We start from the raw sequence: 17,815 nt of genomic DNA on the forward strand, positions 1-17,815 counted from the left end.
CCTCATCCTGTGATGCTGCCACTTGCCTTGTGACCTTGGGCAAATAGCTTAACCTCCCTGTACCTAAATATACAAATTTGTAAAATGTGAACAATAATACCAACCTCATAAATATGGAAGGCAACTCATACAGGATAATGTCTGCCGAGGAACTAAGTATAAATAAATGTTAATCTTTTTTTTTTTAATAAATGTTAATCTTGTTAAAGAATGTAGAAATGCTAATATATAAGATTCACTTAGAAATTGATACCATAGAATAGAGAAACACTATTTTCTTTTTTTAAAATATTTTATTTATTTATTCATGAGAGACACAGAGTGCGCACGAGAGAGGCAGAGACACAGGCAGAGGGAGAAGCAGGCTCCATGCAGGGAGCCCGACGTGGGACTCAATCCTGGGTCTCCAGGGTCATGCCCTGGACTGAAGGTGGTGCTAAACCGCTGAGCTACCCGGATTGCCCGAGAAACACTATTTTCAAATAAATTTTTTAAAGCCCTGGCTAGAGGATTATTCCAGTCTTCATTTGAATTTTTGAGTATACCATGTCAAGCAGCCTTTAAGAATGACCATGCTTAGGGCAGCCCTGGTGGCTCAGTGGTTTAGCACTGTCTTCAGCCCAGGGCATGATCCTGGAGACCCTGGATCAAGTCCCACATCAGGCTCCCTGTATGGAGCCTGCTTCTCCCTCTCTGTGTCTCTCATGAATAAATAAATAAAATCTTAAAAAAAAAAAAAGAGACCATGCTTAGATAAGCATTTATAATAAGTATTTGATCTCTTGTGGTGGCAGCGGGGGTGGTGGACACAAGAAGAGTAGTGCTGATTATTTAACTTCCAAAGAATCTTTGAAATTTTATTTTGGCATTTATAGAAAGGTTATGTCTAGATATGTAATAAAATTGGCTACGCCTGATGAAATGCTAAAAGGCTCATTGTACAAGTGCATATGCACAGAACATGACAAATCTGTACCAGCTCCTGACTGTTAGTTGTAGAAGTAAAGAAGGAAATGCGCATCACTCTCCATCTGACTGCAGGGGATGACAACAGGGGGAAGAAAAGTGTAATAGTGCTCTTTACATAACAGAGCTTACAATTTTCACCACACTTTTTCAGTCACCCACAGTTTTCGTTAGAACCTAAATGATACTCTCTTGAACTACCTACCAACATCGTATCTTAACGTCATTTTTGCCTTTTCTATATATCACTTTAAACAAATGACTTTTTTCATAATTTAGTATTATACATAAAGTCTTTTTTTTTTTTTTTTTTTTTTATTCCAAACCTGAAGGAGAAAGAAAAGGACCATGGCAAGTCCTGAATCTTTACTCCTCTTCCAGGCTGATTATTGCCCTGCCCCCCAGCCACCACCACCTGCTTTCTCTTCAGCTTCGTGTCATAAGAAGGATGCTAGCATGAAGGACTTTGCTTGGGTTTCAATGATACTACTGTTAAAATTCCTGACTCCTCTGCCCAGGAAAAAGGGACAGATAGAGACCTCAAAAATCTAGGCTCCTTACTAATTTCTATATATTGGTGAGAAAACATGCCTCAATAGTTGATATTCATAGACCTCTCCAAGATGATGTATGTGAGTGAAGGGAACGAAAAATTCTTTCTCTGCCCTTCAAGATCTTCTAGCTAGACTAAGAGTTAGGTTTACATAAGACAGATTCATAGGGAAAAAAACTCCAAAGTTTAATTATGTTCACACAGAGGCTCAATAATGAAATTAAGACCTAATGAAATGACCAAGGCAGGCAGTTTCTATACTTTTTAGACAAAAAGACAATAAATCTGTGAAGAATTGATGGGACAAAGAAAACTTAACTTTGAGAGCTTTAATTTGTAAGGATTTCTAAACAGAATTTGGGCTGGGGTATTAAATTAGTAAAAAGTAACAAGCATTGTTTATACAGCCTTTTCCACTCTAAATTTCCCATCTCCGGTGATAAAGATGCCTCTTTAGTTCCTGCTATGGGGAGGGTACCTTTCACATGGGAAATTTATTTCTTGCTTGCAGGGGGACAGGGGAGGGTCTGGGTCTTCTTACACAGGCTATCTCCTAAGTAACTTTTATTTAAAATGAAATTGATATGCCTGGGTGGCTCAGTTGGTTAAGCATCTGAGTCTTGAATTTGGCTCAGGTCATGATCTCAGGGTTGTGAGATTGAGCCCCATGCTTAGGATTCTCCTTTTCCCTCTCTCTGCCCCTCCCCCACTTTCTGTGCATGCACTTGCATCCTCTTGCACTCTCTCTCTCTCTCTGTCTTTCAAATAAGTGGTAAATCTTTAAAATAAACTAACCAATATGCCAAAGTGCCCCATCTTTGGGCAGGCTGCCCTTGGCCCCTACATGAGTTAGCAACAGAAAATCATCCTGTGAAACCAGCCATTGTGTCTTGAAAGAAGAGGAATCAGAATCTTTCTTTAAGCATATTAATGTCAAAGAACAAAAGAGTATTCGGATAGCACATAATTTCAGGCAGATACAAATGGCTTTGAACTTCTAGTCCTCATTTCTACAAACTGAGAAAATCAGGGTGGGGCAGGATCCTCTACTCTTCTTCTGCCTCTTTGTTGCCGTAACCTGAAAATTACATTGTCTTGTTCAGTTTTGTTGACCACCTGAAATCGTTTTGACTAACCCCTTCATTTTAGTTTTCTGACCATTATTTGACAGGCAGCTACAGAAAAAATATATACACTTGCTAATCTGCTTGTTATTTTGGATCAACTTAAGTGAAAATCTTGCTTATTTTTTCATCAGTCTTCATTGAAAGACAAGACCAAAGAAAAGCCTCATTTGTTTTTTTAAATTGAGGTATAATTGACATAAAATATTATATTAGTCTCTGATATACAACATAATGATTTGATATTTGTAGATATTCTGGGATGACCACCACAATACATCCAGTTAATATCCATCACCATATATAGTTACAGAATTATTTTTCTTTTGAGGAGAACTTTTAAGATTTATTCTTATAGCAGCTTTCAAATATGCAATGTGGTCTTATTAGCTATAGTCACCATGCTATACAGTACATCCCAGGATGTATTTCATAACTGAAAGTTTGTACCTTCTGACACTCTCAACCCACTCCACCCACCTCCTACCCTTCACTTCTGACAACCACCAATCTGTTCTCTGTATCCTTGAGCTTGGTTTATTGTTTTTTGTTTGTTCATTTGTTTGTTTAGATTCCAGTATAATTGAAATCATATGGTATTTGTCTTTCTCTCACTTATTGCACATAGCATAATGCCCTCAAGGCCTATCCGTGTTATCACAAGATTTCATTCTCTTTTATGGCTGAATAATATTCCTCTGTGTGTGTGTGTGTGTATGTGTGTGTGTGTGTGTGTGTCACATTTTCTTTATCCATTTTCCACAAGTGGACACTTAAGTAGTTTCCGTATCTTGGCTATTGTAATATATATAATAATGTTGCAGTACACATCAGGAGTACCTATCTTTTCCAACTAGTGTTTTTGTTTTCTTCAGATAAATACCCAGAAGTGGAATTTCTAGATCATAGAAATGTTAACTTTTTAACATTTTAACTTTTGAGGAATCTCCATACTATTTTCCACAGTGGGTACACCATTTTACATTCCCACCAACTGAGCAAACATTCCTCTCTCTCCACATCCTCACCAACACTTGTTATTTTTTTTAAAGATTTTATTTATTTATGCATGAGAGACATAGAGAGAGAGAGGCAGAGACACAGGCAAGAGGTAGAAGCAGGCTCCCTGCAGGGAGCCCTATGTGGAACTCCATCCTGGGCCTCCAGGATCAGGCCCTGGGCTGAAGGCGGCACTAAACCATTGAGCCACCAGGGCTGCCCCCAACACTTGTTATTTCCTGTCTTTTTTGGTAGTAGTCATTCTGACAGGTTATCAGGTGATATCCCATTGTGGTTTTGATTTGCATTTCCCTGATGATGAGTGATACTGAGCATTTTTTCATGTGTCTCTTGGCCATCTGTATGTCTTCTTTGAAAAATATCTATTCAGATTTTCTGCCCATCTTTTAATCAGGTTTTTTTTTTTGTTGTTGTTGTTTTGCTGTTGAGTTGTAGGAGTTCTTTGTATTTTTTGGCTATAAATCTTTTTATTAGAAGTATGATTTGGGAATATTTTCTCCTATTCAGTAGGTTGACTTTTCATTTTACTGATGATTTCCTTTGCTGTGCATATAAATGAAGTCTTCTATGATATCTTTTGGTCTTAAATTAAAAGTTGGTTTTATAGGGCATCCGTGGGTGGCTCAGTGGTTGAGCATCTGCCTTCGGCCCTGGAGGCAGAGTGTGATCCTGGAGTCCAGGGATCGAGTCCCACATCAGGCTCCCTGCGTGGAGCCTGCTTCTCCCTCTGCCTGTGTTTCTGCCTCTCTCTCTCTCTCTCTCTCTGTGTGTGTGTGTGTGTGTGTGTGTCTCATGAATAAATAAATAAAATCTTTAAAAAAAGTTTTATAAACATACATAATTAGCACCAATCAACCAAGACACATTATTTTCATTTCCCCTTTCAGAAACTTCAATTACTTTACTTATGTTCTTCTCTCAGTGGGACCAAGAATACTTCTATTCTTCCCTCAGTGAACCAGGAACTAATCAAAAACATTTTAAAATCATTTCCATTTGAAAAAAGAGGATAGTAAACTACCACCTAGAGAATAAAACAAGTTGCTGTTTCCCCTTTGGTGGTCTTGTATTTTATATACCTCTTGTTCTCTTGTACTCTTTCACTCTTTAGACATATTTTGGAATGGATGTCTCTGCAGTTGAAGATCCAGTTCAGCGGCGCGCACTAGAAACCATGATAAAAACCTACGGCCAGACCCCTCGTCAGTTGTTCCAGTCAGCCCATGCCAGCAGACCTGGGTCCAAGCTCAACCTTGAAGGAGAGCTTCCTGCTGCTGTGGGCTTGTTGGTGCAGTTTGCTTTCAGGGAAACCCGAGAACAGGTCAAAGAAATTACCTATCCGGTATGGCATTTGAATTTCTTTTTTCTTTTAATTTAAATTAATTTGCCAACATATAACACCCAGTGCTCATCCCATCACGTGCCCCCCAATGCCTGTCACCCACTAACCCTATCCCTTGGCCCTCCTTCCCTCCAGTGATCCTCAGCTTGTTTCCCAGAGTCAGGAGTCTCTCATGGTTTGTCTTCCTCACTCATTTTTCCCAGTTTCCCCTTCTTCCCTTATGGCCCTTTTACTATTTCTTATATTCCACCTATGAGTGAAACCAAATGATAAACTGTGGAAGGAGCCAAGATATCCTTTGACAGATGAATGGATAAAGAAGATATGGTATATATACAATGGAATATTACTCAGCCATCAGAAAGGATGAATACCTACCATTTACATCAATGTGTTGGAAGTAGAGGGTATTATGCTGCGTAAAATAAGTCAATCAGGGATCCCTGGGGGGTGCAGCGGTTTGGCTCCTGCCTTTGGCCCAGGGCGCGATCCTGGAGACCCGGGGTTGAATCCCACGTCGGGCTCCCGGTGCATGGAGCCTGCTTCTCCCTCTGCCTATGTGTCTGCCTCTCTCTCTCTCTCTCTCTCTGTGTGACTATCATAAATAAATAAAAATTAAAAAAAAAAAATAAGTCAATCAGAGAAAGACAATTATCATTTGGCATTTGAATTTCAATAGAATTCAACAAAAAGTTGATTCAATTCCACAGGCCCCTTCCAAGGCCCTAGGGACACCACAACTAATAGAATAGTTATAGCCAGAAGGTGTGCTGCAGCCATTGAACACAGAGGCACATCATTCACAGCAATATTCTGTGTGTAGTAAATGCTGTGTTAGTGATACAAGGGAGTGCTTTGGGGAACTCAGGTCTGATGGCCAACTCCCAGAGGACTCCTACCAGGGAAAGCCCCCCTGGGCAGTGACCTAAGAAGAACCTGCCAGCCAGAGGAGAGGAATTGTCCAGGACTGGAGAATAGTTTGTGTGTATGTGTATGGCTTTACACACATGCACAGCAGGGCCATGGCTATCTTCCACCAAAAGTACTAACTGTGGATGTTTTGGCTTACAATTAAGGGAGGACCTTACTTATGTCTTTGGCCTCCCTAGATTGTAATGGTAAAAAGTATTGCCATAATTTTTACTTTGAAATACAAAACTAAAGCAGGCAAACCTTAAGAGTAAAATGGATTCTAACCCTCAACTGAATTCTTCATCATTAAAGCAGCATGCGATGGGAGACTGTGAATTACTATAAAATGTAAGGGTTGCAGAGGGGAATGGCAGAAAATGAAAAGGTGCTAGATGGTTGGGAAGAATCTTAGTGGAGAGAGAAGCAACACATCCCCAACTGCAGGAAACCATGACCCATTTTAAGAGAAAATGGTTTTCACAGACCTTGTTTTGACAATCATTTCTTAAAATAATGTTACTTAAATATACTAAATATAGAACGCAGAACATATGTAAATTTTTATGCTCATAGCTCACATGTCAAATTTGCCTGTTAAACCAAAGTGATACAACCAATAAAATTCAAATTTAAAGCATCAGTATGGTAGTATTTGCCAAAACCAGATCACCGATGTTGTGTTTCAGAGTTAAGAGTTATTCTATTCTTTTATCATGTCAAAATAATTTAATAGCACATCCCTGAAAAGTAATAGATTCCATTTGATTTACACTATACTTAGTGCTAGCTAACTTTGCAGCTGGTACATGTAAAGATCTGAGCTGTGTGTCCTCTCAGAATAGGAGCCTGGTACTGACCTGCCTCATTCCACTCACAATCTTTGTGTTGACTGTTCCCTCCACCTAGGATGGCCTGTCCCCAAACAAGCCCCACTTTGCTCTCTCATTTCTTTCAGTTCTCTGCTCAGATGTCCCTTCCTCAGTTCCCTGATCACAAATCACAAATCTAAGTTAGCAGCTCCAACACTCTCCCTTCCCTCTTCAAAGAGCTTTCAGCACCTGATGTGAATGCCTCTATTTCTTGTCTGCCCCTCATCCCAGCTAGAACACAACTCCATGAGGACTGGGCTTTGTATTCTCATCACTGTGTCTAGCAAGAAGAAGCATATATTTCTATATGCTAAGTATGGGGGAAGTAAAAAAATATAAAATAATCCTTGCCTACAAAGAGTTTATAATCAGGTTGCTTACTCTTTGTTTAGAATTTAAATTAAATTAGTCATTCTATATTTAATACTTTTATTTTTTTTTTAATCATACTTTTTACTTTCCTTTTAGAGTCCTTTGTCATGGATAAAAGGCTTAAAGTGGGGGGAGTATGTGGGTTCTCCAAGTGCTCCAGTACCTGTGGTCTGTTTCAGCCAGCCCCATGGAGAAAGATTTGGTTCTCTCCAGGCTCTACCCACCAGGGCCATCTGTGGTTTGTCCCAAAATTTCTGTCTTCTGATGACATACAGCAAAGAACAAGGTAAAAGAAAACATAATGAGAATCTCTCTAGGTATATTTTTCATGAGATTTGATGTTTCCAGCTTCTCTGTGCTGCTGTTTTGTTTTACTTGTAAGTTTTGAGTCCATGGTGAAAAATCGTTCAAATTTGTGGCTATTTAGTGCAAAGTAAGAATTAATCATACTGTATGAAAAAAAAAAGGATTAAATGCATTGCCATTTGAAATGAGAGGAATCAAAGGCCAGAATAAATGGTTATGCTCACAAGAGGAAAACAATATCAATCTTACAGCGATGTACCTTTTGAGGCTCTTGAATCCCAGAATAGGCAGTCTAATTTGACCAGCAAAACTAGTACTTCAGAAGGTATAGTCATGAGATTAAAACGAACAAGACAAGGAAGTCCTTGAAGATAGGTTTTAAAAACAGGTGTGCCTGGAAAGCGATGCTTTTCTCACCCTTTGTGCACTAACTCACTAACAGCAACACATGGAAAAGTGCTGTAATTACTTTATGGTTAATGTAATTAACTATTTCGCTCAACATAAAAAAACTCTCCCTACTCCCTAGGCATGGGCTTTGGGCACTAAAATCTGTGAGAGGATGCTCAACTGTTCCTATCAAGTGTGTGCAGATTTACCTAAAAGCCAGCATGTGGTGGCTAGATGCCTCCTGACAGTCACACTGTGTTTAACATTATTTTTGATGCCCTGTCCTCCTTGGGCCTGTGTAGCCTTCCACCGTGGATAGCCCTGCACTATAAGGATGCATGTTACCCATGCTAAACAAGGACACTCAAAGAAATGAAGTGCGCTGGCTGGACCACAATTCTTTTTAGACTTACTCTTGTTTATATCATAGAATCAATGATTGCCTTTATACTTCTCAGTAGTAAAAGAGGCTGCTTACCATTTTATCTAAGTTTAGTGAATTAGTAGGATAAGATAAATCTGTTTAATTGTAATGATTGTGATATCAGTGGTTTATTTTCACCAATATGTTGCAATTAGCTGTGAGGTGTGTTACAAATAATTTACTACTAATACTTAAAGTACCAAATCTGTGAGTAATTAACCTTTAAAAAATTAAAGTGGATTGAAGTTTGTCTCTGTTGAGAAGAAGAAAAAGGGCAGTGTTACCAGTTAGCACGATGAGACCTAAATATGTCAAATGTAATTGTCAACCTATCTTATTTGTGCCACTATATTCAGAGCCCTTAATAGCTGTGTTCATTCAAATTGTACTTTATTCCCTTGTAGAATGTATTCGGGGTTTGCCAGCATCTAGGTTGTGTGGGGAAGTGGTATAATACAACCCATTATAATATACAACAGTATAATATAACAGATGCAAGACACTGGCCTCAGGAGGGGCAGTGCCTTGAGTTTGCATCCCACCCACCTCTGCAATTTAGTAGCTGTTTGACCTTGAGAAAATACTTAAACCTTCTAAATCCTGGCTTTTGATGTATACATTGGGAATAACAAAAGGATTTACTTCATAGGGTAATTTAGTGTAAAGATTAAATTAAATAGGGAATGATTAGCACAATTCCTGACTCGTTCTGAGTGCTCAGTAAAGTTCCATCAGGCTACACAGCACCCTGTGCCCAGGGACTGTGCGAGCTCTCATTGCTGCACCCAGCACACAAGAAAGCACTGTATTGGCTTTGGGAGTAATAGCTCAGCTAGCAGATGGGAGTTTAGTCACATGCTACAGCTGCAAGGTGTTGAGTGCTATTTCATTGAGTAACTGGTTTTGCTGTGCTATACATGCATAAAACAATGTAACTAATAAGGTTTTGATATCTTAAACCCAGTGTAGGCCAATTACTTGAAAATTGTGCCTCCAAATTGCCTACAATGCTTTCAGAATTTCAAAATATTCTTGCCTGGATCTCATTTGAGCCACAATGTCAGAATCTCTGATGCTCAAGTCCAAGCCTAGGCTTGCTGGATACGCCATTTTCTTGAGAACTCCTGTTTAAGATTCACTGCCTTAATATGTAAAGGAGGGACGCCTGGGTGGCTCAGCAGTTGAGCACCTGCCTTTGGCCCAGGGCATGATCCTGGAGTCCTGGGATCGAATTCCATGTTGGGCTCCCTGCATGGAGCCTGCTTCTCTCTCTGCCTATGTCTCTGCCTCTCTCTGTGTCTCTCATGAATAAATAAATAAAATCCTTAAAAAATAATAAAGGAGAAGTTTATTTTTCTTAAAAAAAAGAGAGAGAGAGAGAGAGAGAGAGGGAGATGGCGCATCTTATAAGTGCTAGAACAAGAAACTGGGGACAGTTACTAGATGTACTTCATTCATTGAGTGCCCACTACATGCCAAGCATTATGGTAGAATTTGATCAGCCCTGAGATTCATGGAATGTGATTGCTTTCCCTAGCAGCTTATATTTAGAGGAGCTTTTATTAAATGGGTATATTCCAACTCCTTTGTTGCAAAACTGATGTCAACATTTGGTATTGTACTCAACAAAAGAAAACAAAAATCTGAATTACATCTTCACTGTGCTATTGATTCTTTCAACAAATATATATTTGTTTTAGTCCTCTATATGTGGGCTTATTTTTCTAGGTGCTGGAATAAATAGAGCACATTCTCTCTCCTTAAGGGACTTAAGCAATGCAGATTTCAAGAGTGGTACCAATTATAGCAATTTATGCTACATTAGCTATATTAAGCATACCAACAAGGCATAGATTATGAACAGTACTGAAAAAGGATGACAAAATGACCAAATCTGGGCAAACCCAGTGGCTCAGTGGTTTAGCACCACCTTCAGCCCAGGGTGTGATCCTGGAGACCTAAGATCAAATCCCATGTTGGGCTCCCTGCATGGAGCCTGCTTCTCCCTCTCCCTCTGCCTGTGTCTCTGCCTCTCTCTATGTCTCTCATGCAAAAATAAAATCTTTAAAAAAAAAGACCAAATCTTTATCCCTAAAGGACATAAAACTATGTTGTAAAAAAGAGAAAAAGAGCAGAACCTCATTAAATCAAAGTCTACTATGCGAAGCCCTTGCAGTTGACAGGATTAAATGATCTCTTTGCAGGATAGGTATTGCTTCTAGGGTAGCAATGTTCTTTCTAGTATTGATGGTTGTCCAGGCAGTAGCTACAAAGTTATTTTTTTAAAGATTTTTTTTATTTATTTATGCACGAGAGACATAGAGAGAGAGAAAGGTTCAGAGACACAGGCAGAGGGAGAAGCAGGCTCCATGCAGGGAGCCCGACGTGGGACTCGATCCTGGGTCTCCAGGATTACGCCCTGTGCTGAAGGCAACGCTAAACCGCTGAGCCACTGGGGTGGCTTTTAAATAACTTTTAAATACAAAGTTATTTAAACAGTGTCTAGTTTATATTTATTTTTAAAGGCAAAAGGGTCACAGAACATGAATGGAGTAAGCTTGACTATCGTCTTCTATAAAAATTTAACAGACATTTTAGTACTAACTCAAATAAATCCTAACCAAAACACCATGAGTGAAAAAGAATTAGTTCCACTCTTAGAATTTCATTAGTATTAAATGAATAAAACTACCTTAAATTGGTCCAGCTAATGAATACAAAGGTGATTTGCACTGGAAAGATACTGTGTTCTGCTATGTAAACTTCAGCTTTTAACCCGCCATTTTAGGGGGCTGCCAAATAACAGTGGAGCTATGGCAATCTGATACTTTTCTTTCTCCTTCTTGAGGTGTGAGAAGCATGAACAGTACTGACATTCAGTGGTCAGCCATCCTGAGCTGGGGATACGCTGACAATATTTTAAGGCTGAAGAGTAAACAGAGTGAGCCTCCAATAAACTTTATACAAAGTTCACAACAGTATCAGGTAACGTTTTTTACGAAGTACTTTATCATAATAATTACATGTAATGCTTTAGAAAGGAGCCAGACTGGTAGCGTTGGTCTTTAATATTCTACACTTAATCTTCCCAGGAAGCTGATGACACTGGATTTAGGCAGTGTTTACAGTGCTCAGATTCCCTGACCATTGCTATCCTGTGTTCCCAAAATTTGTCTTCCCCCCAGTATCTTATTGAGACCTAGTCAGCATCAGCAATAGACACAGTGTTGGAACAAAATCAACACTGCTTTCTTCTCTGTTTACTTGCCTTTTGTCACTCTGTCATTTTCTGTAACCAGAGTGCTATCTTCTGTACTTGGTTTTGCTAAATGGACTGGGTATTCAGGCATCACGTCATGATGTATAGAAAGAGCATCCGGCCCAACTAAAGCCCTCTGATCTGTGTTAGTGTCCTGGCTTTGTTATTTACTCTCTAGCCTTTGGCATGCACCTTAACCCTTCCAAACTTGAGGTTCTTTCCACTTCTTTGAAACTGGTGTAATAGTACTCCCCACTACTCTCTCCTAAAGCTGTTGTAAAAATGTTTCTAGTTGTGTGTAAACTGTATATAGACTGTGTGTGTGTGTGTGTGTGTGTGTGTGTGTGTATATATAAAATACTGCCACAACTTTTTCCCATACTAAACTGTATGTTAAACCCTTTTTTCTGTGAGTGTCTTTCTTTCGGTGGGAAATTCTTTTGCCATGACTCCCATTACCTACATAACATCTCCTGCCTATTCATGTGTCCTAACATCTCCCCGTTCCCTGAGCACCTTAGAAATGGAGTAAGCTGCTACTTGTGGGGATTTCTGGCAATGAAAGGAGAACAGTTTGCTTAAACTTCAATATACCTGAAAAAAAGATCATGCTTACTTTTGTTAGTATACTGTAAACTAACAAAAGTAAGCATAAGACAGTGGAAAATAACCTTATTAGAAATATTAATAAGAATTTAAGCATGGCAAAATTACTTCCACCGTGTAAAGTTTGGCACACAAGCATCTTTAAAGACAAAAGAACACTGTCTTAAGTCCTTTTAGCAAAACAGGATTGTCCAGATTCTTTTTTTTTTTTAATTTTTATTTATTTATGATAGTCACAGAGAGAGAGAGAGGCAGAGACACAGGCAGAGGGAGAAGCAGGCTCCATGCACCGGGAGCCTGATGTGGGATTCGATCCCGGGTCTCCAGGATCGCGCCCTGGGCAAAAGGCAGGCGCCGAACCGCTGCGCCACCCAGGGATCCCCTGTCCAGATTCTTTAAGCAGAATACCCTGTAATAAAGAATTCCAGTCAAATGACTGCCTTTCATTTCCATCCTTAGAAATATATTATCCACTCAGTAGTTCTTTAGTTTGAGAAAATTCATCCAAGATGTTATCATATGAGGACCCACACTCAGATTTCACTTCCACGATCACTGTCTCATCATTAGGGTCCTACCATCTCTTTGCCTTCACCTTCTGACTGATCTCATAGTCGAGAAACCTAGTTTATTTCTCAGTTTTCTTCTTTTTTCTATTATCAGTAGAATATGAAAAATTTTGAATTGCCAGCTGTGTTCAATGAAAGCTAAAAGCAGAGTACAGAAACAGTGTCTCCAGTCTTCCTTTATACTTTCTTGAAAGATGACACCATTCTTTAGACAGTACAATAAGAAAACCAAAAGATGACAGTTTACTTCACAGATTATGTTCTCCTTCCCAGAGATCCATTATTCTTCCTTTCCTTGTTTTTTTTTCTTTTTTTTAAGAAGAGTTGGGAATAATTGTTGAGTAGTAATGAAATAATTCCTACAGTAATGAAACAGCAAAATGTTTCAAGACAGAGGGAAGATGAAATTATTAAAATGCTGTAATAGAACTTAGGTTTAAGGAAGGGTTTGGTAGACCCACATGGTGACACTAAGTTTTATTTTGTACATAAAAAAAATACATTTTTCTCTTCATTCTCTGGAAAAACTCTAAGAAAGAATAAAATAAAAAATAAAATGAAATATTAGACCCTACAAATATGAAAGAGAGTCATTCTGAAGGTAGCAGACACCTGAGCACATTTGCAGGTCTGGGGGAAGAAGCCAGCAAAAGACAGCTTGACATTCTGAGAGCAAGGACCAGGGCTCCTCAGAACCCTGGGTGTGGTATAGAGCTAGGGGTATATAGCCCCTTAAAAGTAGAGGGGCTTCATCCTTTTTTTTTTCTTTTAAGATTTTATTTATTTATTTATTCATGAGAGACACAGAGAGAAAGAGAGGCAGAGACACAGGCAGAGGGAGAAGCAGGCTCCACGCAGGGAGCCTGAAGTGGGACTCTATCCCGGGTTTCCAGGATCAGTCCCTGGGCTGAAGGCGGCGCTAAACCGCTGAGCCACCTGGGCTGCCCCGGCTTCCTCCTTTAAATCAGAAGGCATGACATGTGACACACAAAGAAGGGAAGAGGATGAGGTCAGTGGCTGATGACCTCTGTCTTAGCGCAGCATGAGGGGACTGTGGGCCATGGGACAGTACTGGAGAAGGGACACATGGGAGCAGAGCCGCTAGGAAGCAGTGCTGGTAGTCAGCTGGTGCCCAGAGCCAGAGAGTTGAGTGGCCTTGAATAGTACTCCACGGTCAGGACTAAAGGGTTTACAGTCTCCAAGGAATAATGTGAGATCTTTGTCTCCACATATCTTTCCTTCTCCAACTATTTAACAGTCTAGAACTGTGAGAAGCAATACCTTTCTGTGTATGTTCCCCAATTCCCACCAAAAGCAGAAAAAAGAAAAAAAAAGTAAAAATCAGGTAAATACATGAAACCACACACACACACACACACACACTCAACCTTGGATCTAGTCAATCCTGGATCATTTTGTTTAAATTTCAGAGGAACAAATGGCCGTGTGTGTGTGTGTGTACAGAAAAATGTAACATCATAGACAATGGGGTATTATAATACATTTTAACTTGGAAACCACCAAGACACTTGGCTTAAAGTTACAGGATATTATTATCTCTTGCACCTTTTTAATCAGTTCAAGTAAAATGTTTATGAAATTTTGTGTTTATGTATTATTTAAGTAATTGTCAGAGAAGTTAAAGCATTTCTCATGCTTTTTCGTATGATCATTTTGAAGGTAACTAGCTGTGCCTGGGTACCTGACAGTTGCCAGCTGTTCACTGGGAGCAAGTGTGGGGTCATCACAGCTTACGCAAACAGGTTTACGAGCAGCACGGTAGGTCCTGCACTCATTTTATGGGTAGTTTGGGATTGTCATGTTTGTGAGAAGAATAAATTACTTATGAAATATAATTCATTGGTACAAGATTAACTGAAAGTGTCTGTGCTTCAGTCTTTTGTTCTTTAATCCTTTCTTCACATGAGCTCTTAAAATGTAAAAGGTCACATACCTGACTCTTTAGTTTTAGGTTTATTAGGATCATGAAAACTTTTGAAAATAATTATTATGATCTTATTTTTGGTATCAAAGACAGATGGTATTTTGAGTCATGATCTGTTTGGTATTTAGAATTTTTCATGACATCATGATGTCTGTTTGCCTGTATTCTTAATGTCGGCCAGAGTGCTTCTGTAAAACTTGGAAGCTTAGAACACCTAATATTTAACCTTCCTGCAGTCTCTGGACTGTAGCAAAATCCAAGTGGCCCACTCAATTTATTTTAGCCATTTGCTGAATTTCCAATTTAAAAATTAATCAAACAGTCTAGTGAAGAAAAGATATATTATACAATACTTGTTTTAATTTACTGTTGTTCCTTTCTTGAATTAACTCTCTGTGGTGTTGTTGACGATAAATGGCAAATTTGGGGTGATAATTATCCTTTTATTCTAGAACCAAGATAATTATCATTTTATTTTAGAACTTTCTTTTGCTTCTACCCCCCATTATAGCTTTCTCCATTATAATATTTTTAATTTAATTTTATTTACTTTATTTAAATTCAATTAGCCAACATATTAGTTTCAGATGCAGTGTTCAATAATTCAGCAGTTGTGTATAACACCCAGTGCCCATCACATTCCATTATATTAAATATCTTCTACTGGGTGAATCCAGTCTTCCTAGCATGGGGTGATGCTAGGTTCCTCTTACTTTTCTGTCCAAGTTTATTCCCTTTTAAGCTCTTATTAAGGTTCTTTCCCATGATCACTGGATCACTGGGGCATAAGGATCCATTAGCCTAAGGAGCCATTAAAATGCTTTCAGCAGTTGTAATACCATCCCATCAGCATTTTAGGCAGCCCACTGTAGCACCTGGCAGGACCAACACCTGGGGGTAGGAGACTGGAGGCAAGGGTGCCACTGGCCTCTGCAGTGGCCCAGATGGGCTCTGGTGCAGGGCCCTTCTCAGGAGACAGGCAAGTCCAGGTTATTGCAGAACAAGGAAGCACGTGCTCGTGTGCTCTGAGATCGGTTCACACACAGGCTGGAAGAGCACAGAGGAGCGACCAGGCGTCAGAAAGCCTGAAAAGTTCCACTTGAGCTGGATCTTAAAGGATCATTTCATTACTGGAGAAAAGAACAGAGTATTTCAGGGACATGAAACTAACCCCACGGAAACAAAGGCTTGGTAACTTGGGGACTGGTGAATACTTTTATGTGTAGTTTAGATATGAGATGCTGGGGCGTGTGGTCAAAGCAGGGCGAGAGAGATAGACAAGGTAAGTTCTTATATACCCACACAAAAAGAATGCCAAGGTATCAGCAGAGAAGTGTCTTCTTTTTACTCCTAAAGACCTAAAGCTGATGTTAATTTTATAGCATCTCTAATATTACTTCTGACATCACATTTGTCTTCTAAGCTCACCCTTCTGTTTCTTTTTTCTCCAAATATATTCTAATCCCTGCTGCTAGAGCAGTTGTCTACTTGTGTACTCAGATCATTTTGCACCATACCATAGGCTCCTACTTAAAAACTGGCTGCTGCTTTTTTTTTTTTTTTTTAAGATTTTATTTGTTCATGATAGACATAGAGAGAGAGATTGGTAGAGACACAGGCAGAGAGAGAAGCAGGCCATGCCAGGAGCCCAACATGTGACTCGATCCCGGGACTCCAGGATCGGGCCCTGGGCCAAAGGCAGGCGCTAAACCTCTGAACCACCCTGGGATCCCCTGCTGCTTTTGTTTTTATTTTCTTTTGCTTTCTGCAGCACTTTGAATAGCCTTGTCCTTAGTTTTCCTTACTTCTGTTTTTCATTTTAATTTAACATTTTAATTGTACACTAACACAGTATGTAGTATGGGCTAAAGAAAAAAAGACGAAGTTGTCAGTATAGGAGTAATTGTGCACAGCATAGCTTCAAACGTAGCAGATCAGAGGTATAGTTCTTACAGTGTGAGTATGGCAAGACCTATGCTTCTTTTGCTTTGGAAGTCACTGTAAGCTTGTGAAGCCTTCCATTGCTTACCTTCCCACAGTTATATATTTGCCTGAAAGTAAGATTTTCAGCTTTATTTATAAGGGTTTTCTTTTTTCTCCTAAGTATAATAGTATTAGATAATCAAGTCATGAGATTAACAGTTACTATTTAAATCATGTTGAAAAACTCATCTTAGCTCTATGGTTTTATCATTGTTTGCTCTGAGCGAAGGTGATGTGGGTTTTTGTGGATGCTGTTGTGGTTTTTGCTCAGGGACCTCGTCGCCATTTTGGCATCCCAAACGCTGCATCATGACCCTGCCTATAGGGCTAGCAGAAGGCACCTCATGTTCTAGTTTCTGTTCTCCCAACCCACTGAACGCCAGGGTTCTAAAAGTATTTATGTTCTCATTTGCCTCATAGCTTTAACAGGGACAAAAGACAGGCTCCCCAAGTGCCATATAGGATATGACCAAAATAATTGTTGTTAGAAAATACTTCCAAGAGGATCTTATGAAATATGGTCCTTAGCTAGTGAAGCATATCTAATTCTGAATATTGTTAAGTTTCTGTTGAATTTCTCAAGATCATCTTCTACAATGTATGCTAGGTAAAGATGAATAAGTTGATTTGTTATAAGGAATTATTATAAGCCATTTATATATTAGAGAAGAATGTCTTCTAAAAGTGATAACTGGGGGCACCTGGGTGGCTCAGTGGCTGAGCATCTACCTTTGGCTCAGGTCGTAACCCAGGGTCCTAGGATCGAGTCCCGCTTCTCCCTTGTCTATGTCTCTGTCTCTCTGTGTCTCTCATGAATAAATAAATAAAATATTTAAAAAAAATAAAAAATAAAAGTGATAACTGATTTTAAAATATTTACTTTTGAGTCATTTTTTTCACTGAACAAATAGTATGGCCACCTCATCTTCATATAAGTAAACACCTACGTTTCTGTTCTGAATCAGTGGTGGCAGGAGTATATATATATGAGGTTTATCTGAGATAGTATTATGTCACTCAAGAGCAATTTTTAAAAAGATTTATTTATTTATTTTAGAGGAGGGGGAGGGGCATAGTCTGCTCTTCAAGCAGACTCCCTGCTGAGTTTGGAGCTAGACATAGTGCTCAGTCTCATGGCCCATGAAATCATGACCTAAGCTGAAACCAGGAGTCAG

At 39.3% G+C, this 17,815-nt stretch overlaps 1 protein-coding gene across 1 annotated transcript in view; it reads left to right on the forward strand.

The window, feature by feature from the left end:
* LYST (lysosomal trafficking regulator) overlaps positions 1-17,815 on the forward strand; it is a 183,896-nt gene that overhangs the window by 152,240 nt on the left and 13,841 nt on the right. The window contains exons 45-48 of the mRNA XM_077894418.1: positions 4,775-5,005; positions 7,255-7,444; positions 11,127-11,263; positions 14,393-14,491. Of these exons, the coding sequence (XP_077750544.1) occupies positions 4,775-5,005; positions 7,255-7,444; positions 11,127-11,263; positions 14,393-14,491 (657 nt within the window). The remainder of the gene's footprint in view (positions 1-4,774; positions 5,006-7,254; positions 7,445-11,126; positions 11,264-14,392; positions 14,492-17,815) is intronic.

Source organism: Canis aureus, chromosome 4 (genome assembly GCF_053574225.1).
Source record: "Canis aureus isolate CA01 chromosome 4, VMU_Caureus_v.1.0, whole genome shotgun sequence".
NCBI lineage: Eukaryota > Metazoa > Chordata > Mammalia > Carnivora > Canidae > Canis > Canis aureus.